Below are 13,819 nucleotides of genomic sequence, written 5' to 3'. Positions count from 1 at the left end.
AAAAACTTAGATAATAAAACTAATAGTTTAAGTACTAAATATATATTTTACCCTTAATCTTAATCACCTCAACCGAATTTATGGTTGGGATATGGTTGGTGCAACACGGTGAACTGACGTACTAACAAAAAAAAAATGTTGTTTACACCTATTTCTAATGTTTGTTTATGTAGTGATGAATTTTAAAATATTTATGTTACTTAAATGATGTTTATAAAATTTGAATATTAAATATTTATAATTTTGACTTTTATGTTTTATATGTATGGTTGTAAACTAACCGAGTCGAACTCAAATATTGCTGAACTCAACTAGACTCAAAAACTCACAAACTTAAAATTTTCAAATTCGACTCAAACTCAAAATCTTGAATTAAAACTCGTAAAAACTAAAAAACTCAAAATAAAAAAAAATCTTAAACATAAATTAATTAAACCTCAAACTTAAACTTTAAATACATAAAAACATTATATTGTATTTAAAATAAAAGTTCACACATAAATGTTTATATTATTAATAATTTATATTTTTTAAAAATAAAATCTTAATATATTATATTTTCGAATTGTTCGCGAGCTTTTCGAGTCAAGTATCAAGTAACTCGTTTCGGCTCATTAAGAACTCAAGTCGAGCTCGAGTCGAGTATTTATCGAGTTTTGACCGAGTCGATCTCAAATAACTCACGATCTATCTCGTCTCATTTACAACCCTATTCATATGTATATTTTTTTCATATGTATATTTTTTATCCTCGTGAGATTGTTAGGCCATACAAACAAGGCAAATTTATACTAACACAACACATCTGTGCCTGAGGGATATATGTTCCATGCATTTGTCATCAGATCAAATGCAAACCCATAAGATTTTATCCGAAAGTAAAATTGGAGCAGGTTCTGTCGTGTCTAGTATTTTTTGGGATGGACCATCTCAGAGACAGCCACCCCTCAGTGCAAGCACCAGATGCAGCACAGAGCCACCCTCAATATTGTAGTCACGCGCCATCTTGTCATCCGCAAGTTGCTTCCCAGCATATATAAGCCTGTTACAAGTGGTCAAACCATCTTGGTTTAAACTAAAATGGCAAGATGGCTCAAAACATTCATTCATTTGACAAAGGCGAGAACCAGAGCACTATTGACTATCGTTATGAACTTAATCCAAGAACTTGGACAGTCAAACAACTCAATCGGACGGACCGAATAATGTTTTACCTCTTAATAACTATGGAATCTAAACTATGAGCTACCTTCCTGAATAATTTGGCTCAAAATACCTAAATAAAGATTAAAGAATATACATGCATACAGAGTAGTGAAATAAAGTCTTCCGTACATGTCTGGGGATACATGGTCTAGTGGTAGTGTAGTACCCCAAAATGCTATATCAGCCGATGGAAAATAACGCATTAAGGATTTCAAATCACAAATCAAATAAATCCTAGGGACGCATTCAGTAAAACAGAGATGATCAAAAAGGGTACCTTTGCTGAACTGGAGGAATTCCTTCTTTCTCTTCAACCCGTTCCTTGATACGATCAATGGTATCAGTCGGTTCAATGTCGATTTCGATTTCTTTCCCGGTAAGAGTCTTCACCTTGATCATGGTTCCTCCCCTAAGCCTCAAAACAAGGTGAAGAGTGGACTCCTTTTGGATGTTATAATCAGATAGTGTTCGGCCATCTTCCAGTTGCTTACCAGCAAATATCAACCTCTGCTGGTCAGGAGGGATGCCTTCTTTATCCTATAAAATGTAATCCATGATCGGGAATCATGAAGAAAGCATTATGTTGAAACAACTCCTACCGGGAGAGCACAAATAGATGAACTTAAAACAGCATCAATCCAATATTTCTTCTGCAATTGATATCAGATTGGGACATTCAAATAATTTATCCACACAAATATACTGGATTCGGATAACGAATTCGGATATCAGACACTTTTTGAACCGAAATCAAACTGCCTTCGACTGATGGATATCGAATGATCCGTATCTGAAATTGCTTCCAAACCACTCATTGTAAACATAATATCTGAATCCAAATAAAAAAATGGACCGGATAGAGTCGAATCCAATTTTTTACTATACACTGATATCCCCAAAGTAATCTCTATGCAAATATTCAGACAAGTGCTAAGTACATATAAAAAATAACAATAAATATAAAGGAATCATTCATAAAGATCAAATTTATCTCCTGTAAACCTAAGTTGGCAAAAACTCGAAATATAGTGCAAGGAAACAATCGAAATTGAAGATTGGATCATGCGTAACATGACGGATCAAGAAGAACCTGGATTTTGGCCTTGACATTGTCGATGGTGACGCTGCTCTCGACCTCGAGGATGATAGTCTTCCCGGTTAGGGTTTTGACGAATATTTGCATCTTCGTATAGGTTTTCAGTTACTGCAAAACATAAGAGGTATCATTTCTCCAGTGAGATTGAGTTTTTTGAAGACAGAAACGAGATCGAGAAGCAAAATTTTTGGGTGAAATTTGTACCTGCTGATCCCCAAGTCCGAACGAAGCGATGACGGAGAGCTTTGTGATTGGACAGTGGAGACATCCCAGCTAGTTATGCTTCGCAAATCGGGTTCTGGACTCTTATTTGGGCCTTGGTCCACTTCTTTTTTTCCTATTGTACTGTAGAAACGTATAGGTAAAATTGGTCCAATAAGTCATACGGGTAAAAAAATTGGCTTATTAGGTTATTTTTAAAATTATTTTGGGATCTACGATATTTGTTGTAGTGACTTGAAACTCGTCACGTCGACATAATAAATCTTAATAAAAAATTATATTTTATTAAAATTCGTCACATTAATGTGACGAGTTTCAATAAAAAATATTATTTAGGCAAACTCGTCATATAGGTGTGACGAGTTTACCTTGCATTATAACATTTATCGTAGATTACAAAATAAAATTTATATTGGTCTAATGGGCTAATTATTTTACCCGGATGGCTTATTGGGTCAATTTTGTCGAAACATATAAGTTGTTGAAGACGTTTTACAATCTATTCAATTTGTTGATTGATCAAAGTAATACACGTGATTTATGTTTGGGGACGAATTTGAACTTTTAAAATTTTTGGAGGACAACCTTGAATTTATAAAATTTTATTGGACAAAAATACATTTTCAATAGTAAACACATAGAAAAAAAAATAAAATATATATTAATTTTAAATTTTCAAGAAAACGATTGCCCTCAAATCATTACTTGACCCATATCTGAAAACACAGACATGTTCAGAAGTCGTTGGTGGAGAAGAGCACCTCAAAGGATCAGACATCAACCCGTCCGACTTGGATTACCTAGTTTGTCCCGTAAACAAATTACTTTGCTTTATCAAAGTATTTCATTGTAAAAAAAATTAGTTTGCATAAAAGAATATGTAAGTTTTAGGGATTAAAATTATTATTATACCATATAATTATTTTGGTTAAATCAACATTTAAATCTAACCGTTAGGGATGGTCAAAATACTTAAACCCAATGAGTCCAGACCTAATCCAATCTTATAGGCGGTATTTTTTTTTTAATTTCAAAGTGCAGGGAGGAGCAAGGCAGATTATATAATAGGTAGGTTCGGGACGGGGTGAGATCGGGTTTCAGGTGAAAAATCACCGATCCGGTATAAACCCTCTTATATATAATATATATTTAATATTTTGAATATTTTTATTTTTATATTGTTTAAATAAATAAATTAATTAATATAATATAATAAATGATTATAGGTATATTATTATAAATATATTATATTAATTATTTTAAAATATTAATATGTTTGAGTTATGTCAAGTTGGGATTTTAGTCTAAAAATCGGGACGATTTCAGGACATGAGGAAAATTAAAAATTACCTGGGCGAGGCAGAGTCGGGTATAAGCTATATATTTTCGAGTCGGGATCGGGCGGCAAAAAAAATGCCCCGCTCCGCCCTATGCCCATCCCTACTAACAGCGGATATCAAAATAGAAATAAAGTATAATATTAAATGTGATTTTGCAAAAGAATAATAATTAAGTGATTGAAATAAAGACTTAAGAATAAATGAGGTACCAAAATAAATAGTTTACCCTATTTCTTATTGCTCTTCATGATGCAAGATATGACTTCATATATCAATTTTCTCGCACAAGTACTAAAATTTTGACATATTCCATAAAATATTCATTTTCAAGGTATCTTATTATCGTCAATTATGACTGAATTAATTATTTGCAATCTTAGCAGAACATAATTAATTATTAAAGTAGTTAATTAGATTATTTGATATATTTACTTAGCATGGCAAAATACATTTTAGGCTATATTCGTAGTATTTTATCTTTTCAATCTGATTAGAATAGGTCTAAGGGGTTGTTTGTTTACTTCAGAATGATTAAGCGCTGAATGATTCAAATGTTAAATGATTCAGAGGCTCTGAATGGTTTGACTCTGAATGATTCAGAATGTACTTCTGTGCTGAATCGTTCATCATTGTTTTGCTGAATCAATCATCACTAAATCATTCAGAGGTGCGAAACAAACGCGCTGAATGCTGAACGGTTTAGCATTCAGCGCTGAATGGTTCCATTAAGAGGCAAACAAACAGCCCATAAGTCACTTTTTTTCTGCTCTTCCGATTCTAAGGTTTTGTCTTGACTAATTTGGATTGATCTACGTCGCATACCTAGCTTTGGTGGGTAAGTCTCCCAACAAGAATTTTCTACATATACAAAGACTCGAATTTGAGACATTGGTTAAGCTATATCAAAACTGCTTACCACTTAAATCAACCCCTATCGATAATTCAGTTATTCTTTTAATTAAGTTTAGAACTAGACTTTAAATCAGAATTATTTCAAGCACTTAATTATTTCAAAATCATGCTTTTCTATGGTAACTACCAACTAAATTCATTTGAATTAAGAGTTAGCAAAACTCGATTCGATTCAAAAAAATTTCAAGTTCAAATTGAGTTGTAAAATACAACTCGAATAACTCAAAAGTTTTAGTAATTAGTAAATTAATTTTTAAGTTAAAGTCGAGTCCCTTGAATTTGTATGATATATGTATATCACATGAAAGAAATATGAAAAAATATATATGTATTGTATATGATTATAAAAAACTTCATTTAAATTGAAATCAAATAATATCATAAAATTATATATATTTACAATTAAATTTAAACATAAACTCGAAAATTCGACTCGGCTCGAAAAAAATTTCAATCGTGCCAAAGAGCTAGAAATGAGTTGATTTCAATCGTGAGATTTGAATAAGCACTAAAGTCTCTTCGGGATACATTCTCGTTTTTCTGAGCGAAAGAGCTTTGTAATCGACCTCGTTCATAACTTTTAAACTCTTTTAAATTAAAAAGAGCTCGTTGGTCTGAACAATGTTTGAAAATAGCGTTGGGAGAAATGATCGGCCTGTGGCAATTCGAATTCCTGTAAACACGCTTAGCGGCATAGCGTTGGGAGAAATGATCGGCCTGTGGCAATTCGAATTCCTGTAAACACGCTTAGCGGCGGTTCGCTAAGGGAAAAAGAGATCGAACACTATTCTCAATGAGACAACTTCTGAGTGGGGTCTTTCATGTTTTCAATCTGAATATGTTAACGGCAATAGATGTGATTAATCCACTAAAGAATCGACTTTCAAAGATAGACTTGAGAAGATTAGTTACATGAGAGAAAGACAAGTTACAATAGGGTGAGCCTTGTATACTGTAACTGACTCGAATCCAGAAGGAAAAATACATTTCCATGATCGAGAGAGTCGAATCAAAACTAGCTCGAGGCTACTTTCCTATTGGTGAATTTCATTAATTTATTTCAATTTTTATTTATTGTTTTCTTTGATACATTGCTCTTCTCAATTTTATTTGCTTCATTTTATTTATTTTACTTCTTCTCATCAAATCATGCCAATTCCCCCATTTTCTTCATCAATGAATTATGCCAAAGGTCTTTTGTCATAATGGTAACATGGAGAAATCCTTGACGAAATCCACCGGCTACAATTTACGGTCTAATGCTTCTTTCAGTTTCCTTCCCAATGCATATGTCAAAGGAGGAGGAACAGCATTTCCGATCTGCCGGTGCTTGTGCTGAATGTTACCAGAAAACTTGTAGCTATCTGGGAACCCCTGTTAGGACAGGCAAAAAGGAACACATTACAACTATACCAATGTTTTCTACTTCATCCGGCCTTTCACTAAGTAAAATGGCGATGAAAGCGACTTACTTGAGACCGAGCACATTCGCGAACGGTCAGAATCCTGTCCTGTTAGGGATGAAAGCACATTCCAACCTTGCCCGTTGGTTGAGGGTCTGTGATGGAAGTTGGAAAGTTCCCTTTCCAATGCAACCTTCCAAATAGCCCTTTCCATTGATTGTGCCTTTTGGTTGTGTTTGGTAGGCACCAGGGTATTAAATCGACCAATTGTCCGGTTTTGAGTTTAACCTGCAATTTTAAGGGAACAAATAACCCAGCAGTTCAACAGTTTCATTCTGATCACATTTCAGATGAAGAGATGCAAAGAATAGTAGTTGTTGATGTACCTTCTCATCTAGAAGGTCGTGCCAATCTGCACCAGGTCGCTTTGGAATCTTTTGACACCGAATCAGATTAAGCTCATTCATTTCCTTTGACATATGATCGGTAAGGACAGCCATGTCTCCTCGAATTTTCTTTTGAAACCATGAAAGAGGTTCACTTTGATACTGCAGAAATAAAACATTGTAAATTGAATAAGCATATACAGCTTTATAGCGTGAAGCAATTTTGGAGAGAGAATTTCAATCTAGCACCTCCAAATTTGTCTTTGAGGCCCCATTTCCTACAGCTGGCAGATCACCAATTGTATCCCTCACAGTAATTGAACCAAAAGGGGCTCCACCTGCAGTACTTCTTACAGCTGCATACTGCAAATTATTTGATAATGTGACTTTCAACTCAGGAGAAGCAGAGACATGCATTGGCTCTGGCCATTCGGGAAGAGTCTCTTCAGGGGAGGCTGCCCATATGAATGCTCGTTTCCTTGATTGGGAGACTCCATAGGCTCCAGCTTCCAAAATACCAAACCTCACCTAAACAGGCAAAACAGAATATCATACATGATTGCACGCGAATTGATATTTGTTGTTAGCTGCGACGATTATCTACCTGGTAACCCATTTCAAGAAGTGAAGCCAGAGTTAACCCATAATTCATGAGGGCTTACATAGACATAACCATGGAGAGAGTACTCCGTTCCCTTGTATACAAAATCTGTATTTAAGGGATCCGCTTTGAACATTTCTCTGTCCCTCTCAGCATCCTTAACTTGGCAAGAATGACAGAAACCAGAACCCAAACCCAAAGTATCAAAGGGGAGCTTAAAGAATGCACCCCTCTCAGGGCAATACAAGCTTTTACAATAGTACTCCATTTTCACTTCCGTTCCTCAGCTTCAGCTCTATCAAGTTTGTCCATGTTGGCATTAGCCTTCCGGTGCTGATATCCCCAAGGCCTTACTCGAATATCTACTACTACAGTCTGTTTCACATCCTCCAATTCAAAATCCCCACAATCATTTGTTAGAAACACCTCTCTCTCATTAGCTGCATTGCCAAGTACAGTTTCAGATCCTCTATGCATCATTCGTCCATGAAACATTTTTATTCCCTATGAAGTTTCAAACATGTACTCCACAAAATAGATTGCAGGAAGTTCATATGAACCAACTTCAACAAATATAGCCTGCCCAACCACAACTACTTCTCCATGTACAAAGGCTTGTTTATAAATAGGCTCACCAGAGCCTGTTTTGCTTATAGGCTCCCCATCCCATCTTACTTCCTCCTTTGAACAGTGCCTATAGTGCCTTGATACAGAAGGAGACTTCTCAGACTCCTTTGAATTATCTTCTTCAGCATCAGCACCGGCATCACTATTAGCATCAGCAGCAGCACCGGCACCACCATTAGCATCAGCATCAGCATCATCTTCATTTTCCTCTTCTTCCTGATTTTCATCTTCATCTTTCACCTCACAAATAGCTTCCTCCTTCAAATCTTCCGGCAAGTGGTTTGAATAGAATTCCCCCAAATTCTGTTGATTAGCCTTGTTGTGGTTGCCTGCATGGCCTTTCTTTTAGAAGCTACAGGTATCATTGCTGCTCGTGGATTCAGATTTGGTTCACTCGTGTGTACAGCTTTCTTCTTCTTCACTAACCATTTTGTATGGTGTCTCTCCTCCATTTTATTGGCAAGGCCAACCACAAATGCACATTTTTTTATCTTCTCATCAGGAAACTCTGCAAAGAGTTGTAGTATTATCTGTCCATGCACAGCAATATATCTCTCAACAGCTGCTGGATCAGTAGATATAAAAGCACGATTATCCTTCTTGAACTCAGATACTCTCCTGACGACATCATTGAAAGAGAGTTGCGTGATACTCGACTTTGCTCCCTTCAAAAGTGTAATAATGCTTATTGCAACCGTTGCAGTTTTGAGTACTGGTTCATACCAAGGAAGATATTGCTTTGATGGTTTTCCAAGTCTATACCTGAAACAAGGAGAGAAAATAAAGTCATGAAGATTAAAATTAATGATTTAACGAAGAAAAATTTCTGGTTGTTGCATATTAGTAGGCAATTTCAAAGAACTATGTTTTGTTTTTCACTTTTATAGTGATTTCTCTGCAAGCATTGTAGATCAAAAATTGGTTAGGAGAACAAATAGCAGCTGCTGAACCCTAATGTAAAAAAACATAAGACAATACCAGGCCATGTCTGTTCTGATGGATATGAAAACCATTGATGATCCAAATTCAATCATCCATTCCTTGATAGCACTCAAGAAAATTGGAATCCCATCAGCATTCACAGCACTCGAAGAACCTGAAGTAGACTGACTAAGGTCATCATCAAGATAGAATCCACTCCCATCGTCAGCATTCATAACCCCGGAACCAAAGATGGTAACATCAATGTCAGCACATGGTTTCATTGGAAGAAGCTCCAAGGAAACCAACCTCGAGTCTGAATTGTAATTTGACCAATTGTGAAGCATGCTTCGAGGAAGATCTCAGGATCACATACATCAATATCACTTTCAAAAACTACAAGCTCATCAGTTTCTTCATTAGAATTCTTGTAGTATGCTGGGAGAGGATAATCATTAGCAATCTCATCTTCATTGATCTTGATGTAGAATTTGTTTGACATGGAAGCTGAACCTTGATTCTTCTTTTGTTTCATAGATTTCCAATATTCTTCCTCTTGCAAAAGTCTTGCCAACTTTGCATCCTCATCTTCCTCAGCTGTACAGGCAGATGAATATGTAGCATCTATTTTTCTCTCTCCCTCTCTTTTTACCAACAGTCAGAGTCCCACAAGAAAGTGCCGATATTTCTTGCCCTATATTTTCACAGCTCCTACTCTCATATCTAATAGCAGCAAGAACAGGCAACCCTGAAAATACCTGGTCATTCTTTGATGTCTCATCCAAACCAATCAGTTGATTGCAAATAAAATCTCCCTGGGAAACGACAAAATCCTTAATTGATGCACCACGAGAGAAGATCTTGCTTCCACTCATTGACAGAACAACACCAGCAAACAACAAATCAAGACTCAAGTCAGGATTTCCACCAGAAGACTTTGAAAGCTTTTTATAAACCTCTACACAAGCATGAGCTTTTCCAAAGAAATGCTCATTAATTTTTTTATAGCTTCCACTTGGCTTGCAGCAGAAGTAATCAGCCACATCAGTTGAAAGCCATATCACTGGATAACCATCTTCATAGCCAGAGATGTTCCAAGACTCGACACGTCCAAATCCTTCACATCTAACACTCTTTTCCTTTTCCTTTTCCTTGTTAGAAATTCTTCAAATGGCAATATCAAACCAGTTACGAACATGTCATTGACTTCCAACATTTCAAAAGGTTGAAGAAGACCTTCTGAATTATGCAATACAAAATCATTGAGCCTCCTATTAGGTCGACCCTCATCTTTTTCACAAGTCAGTCCATCTTTTTTCCTGAATGCAAAATGGAAAAAATAAATATTGTGAACTTGAGTTTAGTTGGTTGAGAACAGTACAGTAATATAAGCACGGGATTAATGTAAAATGAAGAATCAGATTTTCCAGATTACAATAATGAAATATTAAAAGCTCTTCATCTCATTTCTCTTTCCCTCTTTTGATTCTTGATTTCTCTTTGGTTCAAAAAGCCAGTCCATCTTGTTTTTGAGTTTACAAATCAAATCCTGGTTCTTTCAACGATATGTATCAACATGCTTCTTAAGAATACATACAACTTACAAAAGTAGACTAACAACCTTGTTTTGTTAAGAAATGAAGGATCAAAGTCAAAAATCGAAAAGTTTAGCACGATCACACAGAAAACTACAAATGCAAATGTAGTGAAACAAGCTAGTCAAACCAAAGTTTTCAAAGAACAAAAAAGTCCCAAAGACTAAAAGATCAAGTCCACCAAAAAAATCATGTTGAAATAGCCATTAAAATGCATGAAGATTAAACTACAAACTAGCAATTAAATCGGTCAACATGCAGACACAATAGAATCCTTTAAAATGATAAAAGAACCCATACTATAGAACAACAAAACTTAGAATTTCATATAAAACCTTCCAGTAGTCACCGACATAGAAAAAAAAAATTAAAACTACAGTTACGAAGTAAAATAAAACCTTCCAATGAGAATGATGACCAACGTCAAAATCCAATAATCTTCATAAAAAACTTACTTGACTAAGCGATAAAGGAGTTGAGAGCGAACCAAATAATTTAGCAGGCTGTTTGGCTACATAATTTGATTACATTGGCAGACAACCTTCTACCAAAAGAAGAGATCTGACTACACGTAACTACCGACTAAACCAATCAAAAAATAAATGTTGTAATGAATTTTGTACAAGAACTAAAATGATCATAAAAGTACGCAAAAAACATAAAAAAATCATAAGGATCGTGTTACAAGAACAAAGAAAATAATGTTACAAGAACATATAATCTCATTCAAAATTAAAAATACTCAAGCAAATTGACAATCAACATTAAAATTAATGTCGATGTCAAATACAAAAAAATATATACAAAAATATTAAAAGAAAACTAGATTGAAAGAAAGGAGAGGTAGGATTTCTTATCCTTAATCTTAATAACGAAGAAAAATAGGTGATTATTAATAATTTAACTAAAATGATACGTGACATCTCGAGGATAAGTTAATATTAATTTTAAAAAATGGTGGAAAAAAAAGTAGTTGAGGCTGGAAGCGACAAGAGGAAGAAAAGTCGGCCCCACGTGTATTTTATTTATTTATAATTATTGGATTAATATGAAACGTAGGCTTCTTTGTAATTATTATTACATATATTTTTAAGGATAATTATTATAACAACTAGGAGTATTACACGGCGGCACTTGGTATTTTTATTTATAAAAATAGATGGTACAATTTTCTATTAGGTCCCTCCATCATATACAGATTATAAATTTAATCCATGTATTTTAATTTTATCATGTTAATCTCTATAGTTTTTAAATTTTGAACTTTTGATCACAACTCAAACAATAGTCATCAAATCAACAAAGTTGCTCTAATGATGTGTTCAGAGACGGAGCCAGAATTTCAACTTAAGGGGACAAAATATAATCAATCATAGAAAATGAGGGCGACAAAATATAGCTAACCATGGAAAATAAAGGGGCAAAATCTAAATAAACGAAAATTTGAAGTTCTAACTTAAAATTTTCCCATTTAGTTTTTTAATAATAATAATAAAATTGGGGGAGGCAGTGACCCGATAGCACAAGGTGGCTCTGTCCCTGAATGTGTTATTTTTTTTATCATGTATGGTGAAAAAATATTTTTTTAACTAGCGTGCGTGTTATGGTAGTCGTTGGAAGTCGCATAGACCATACGACGACTTCTAGAAGATGCTTGAAGTACACGGTGACTCCTAAAAGATGCGACCTTCCAACGACTTATGAAGTATCACTCGTTATCCCTGCTATCATGCATGTATAAAGCTTGAAAAAATGCCTTACACTTCATACGTCTTATAGAAGTTGTCTTGTGTTTCAAACGACTTCAATGAATGTTGTAACAAACACCCTACTTGAAAGAAAAATTAATTCTCCATGCACTCTATATGACCGTAATTTTTTTCAACATATTATTATGGGTAAATTATGTGTTTAGTAAGTAAACTATTAGTTGTGGTTTGTCTTAATATCTAAACTTTTAATTTTTTCATACTCACACCTAAAATTTAGTTTTTGTTTTATTTTAACGTCTATGTTCAAAACTTAACGTGAAGTTTTGAAAAAACTTGAAAGTTTAGGTACTAAAACGGACTAAAATTGAAAGTTTAGGTACTAAATGCAATTTTTAACAATGCGATACTAAAACGAAACAAAAACTAAACATTAGGTGTGGTTTTGGAAAAAATTAAAAGTTCAAATACGAACACGGTCCAAAACTGATAGTTTAAATATTAAATACGTAGTTTAACCTTAATTGTTTTTGCCAAACATTAAATCCATCAATTTTTCTATTAGTATGTATACTATACATAAATTATAACTTTATTTTTTAATAGTTTAGGATAATTACAAAATAATATATGATTAAAAAATTTATAGTAGTCGACAACGCACGTACTTCTACAAATGTAACTGCTTAAATTTCGGATCTCTAGGAAGAATAATAATCTCTTTAACCATTAAAGTCACTTGACAAATTCATATAAATTATAAATTTAAATTTCGTTGTTCATTATGATTTTTTTTATCTTTTAATTTAATTATATTGTTTTTATATTATTTAAGTCTTGACTCAAATCTAAATCTAAATATATTTTCAAATTAAAATTAATCAAATAAAAATACAAAGACTAAATTTATAATATATCCTATAAAACTGATAATTGAATTTAGCCGAAATCGATGTTGTAATTTTATAATAATAATCATAAATTGTTCTATTATTTACCTGTCTAATAATGTCTTAATTAGCTTGCACTCTCTATCCTTCCCCTTTGTATTGTTCCTCATTCCCATTTATATGAAAAATTATTAGATGGATTAGATTCACTAGTGATGTGTAAAAAGATTCGATCCGATTCAAAAATTCGGATATCCGATCTATTTTTTATTTTTGGTTAATTTGGATCGGATATCTGAAATTTTTTTCGGATAATCAGATCAGATATAGATAAGATAAATTTCAATTTCGGATTATCCGAAAATCTGAAAATATATTGAGCTTTTAGATTTTAAATACCTTTTAACCCAATAAATGAGTAATCCACTAACCCAATAAAACTATAACTTAATAAAAATTAAGATATTTAATTATTTATTGTGTGTGAGTAATTAAATATATATAAAAAATATAATTGAAGTATTAGATAAGTTACATTAAATTATAAAATTTAAAATTTATTTTTTGTCAAAAATAAATTTTAAATTCGAATTTGGATATCCGATCACAAAATTCAGATATATGATTTTTTCGGATCGGATACAGATAACTATTTTAGGTATATGAAATTTTCGGATCAGATCGAATCCGATATACGAATTTCCACACTCCTACGTCTCACCACGTCATTCGTGGTCCAACCAATAACATTTTTTCATTTCATTTATTTTCTCATTTCAACTTTTTTCAATCTTTAATATTTCGGTCAAAATTGAAATATGTAAAATTGATTAATTTATACATAATAGGAGTAAAACATAATTTAACCTAAAATGATGAAATTTTAATTTTGTAATAATAATCGGAAATTA

General features: G+C 33.4%; 1 protein-coding gene and 1 pseudogene across 1 annotated transcript; both read right to left on the bottom strand.

Annotated features, from left to right (window-relative positions):
- Positions 1 to 769: 769 nt before the first annotated feature.
- LOC120202473 (ubiquitin-NEDD8-like protein RUB2) lies at positions 770 to 2,569 on the bottom strand. Its single transcript, XM_039202884.1, has 4 exons — positions 2,507 to 2,569; positions 2,297 to 2,410; positions 1,484 to 1,743; positions 770 to 1,042 (listed from the first exon to the last, which is right to left on the bottom strand). The coding sequence occupies exons 2-4, from the start codon at positions 2,387 to 2,389 to the stop codon at positions 931 to 933; spliced, it is 465 nt and encodes a 154-aa protein (XP_039058815.1). The 5' UTR covers positions 2,390 to 2,410; positions 2,507 to 2,569; the 3' UTR covers positions 770 to 930.
- Positions 2,570 to 6,012: 3,443 nt separating this feature from the next.
- On the bottom strand, positions 6,013 to 13,084 carry LOC120202464 (annotated as a pseudogene).
- Between the last annotated feature and the right edge of the window lie 735 nt (positions 13,085 to 13,819).

This window comes from Hibiscus syriacus, unplaced genomic scaffold, assembly GCF_006381635.1.
Source record: "Hibiscus syriacus cultivar Baekdansim isolate YM2019G1 unplaced genomic scaffold, ASM638163v2 tig00008843_pilon, whole genome shotgun sequence".
Lineage (NCBI taxonomy): Eukaryota > Viridiplantae > Streptophyta > Magnoliopsida > Malvales > Malvaceae > Hibiscus > Hibiscus syriacus.
This window is presented reverse-complemented; position numbering and strand designations above follow the sequence as displayed.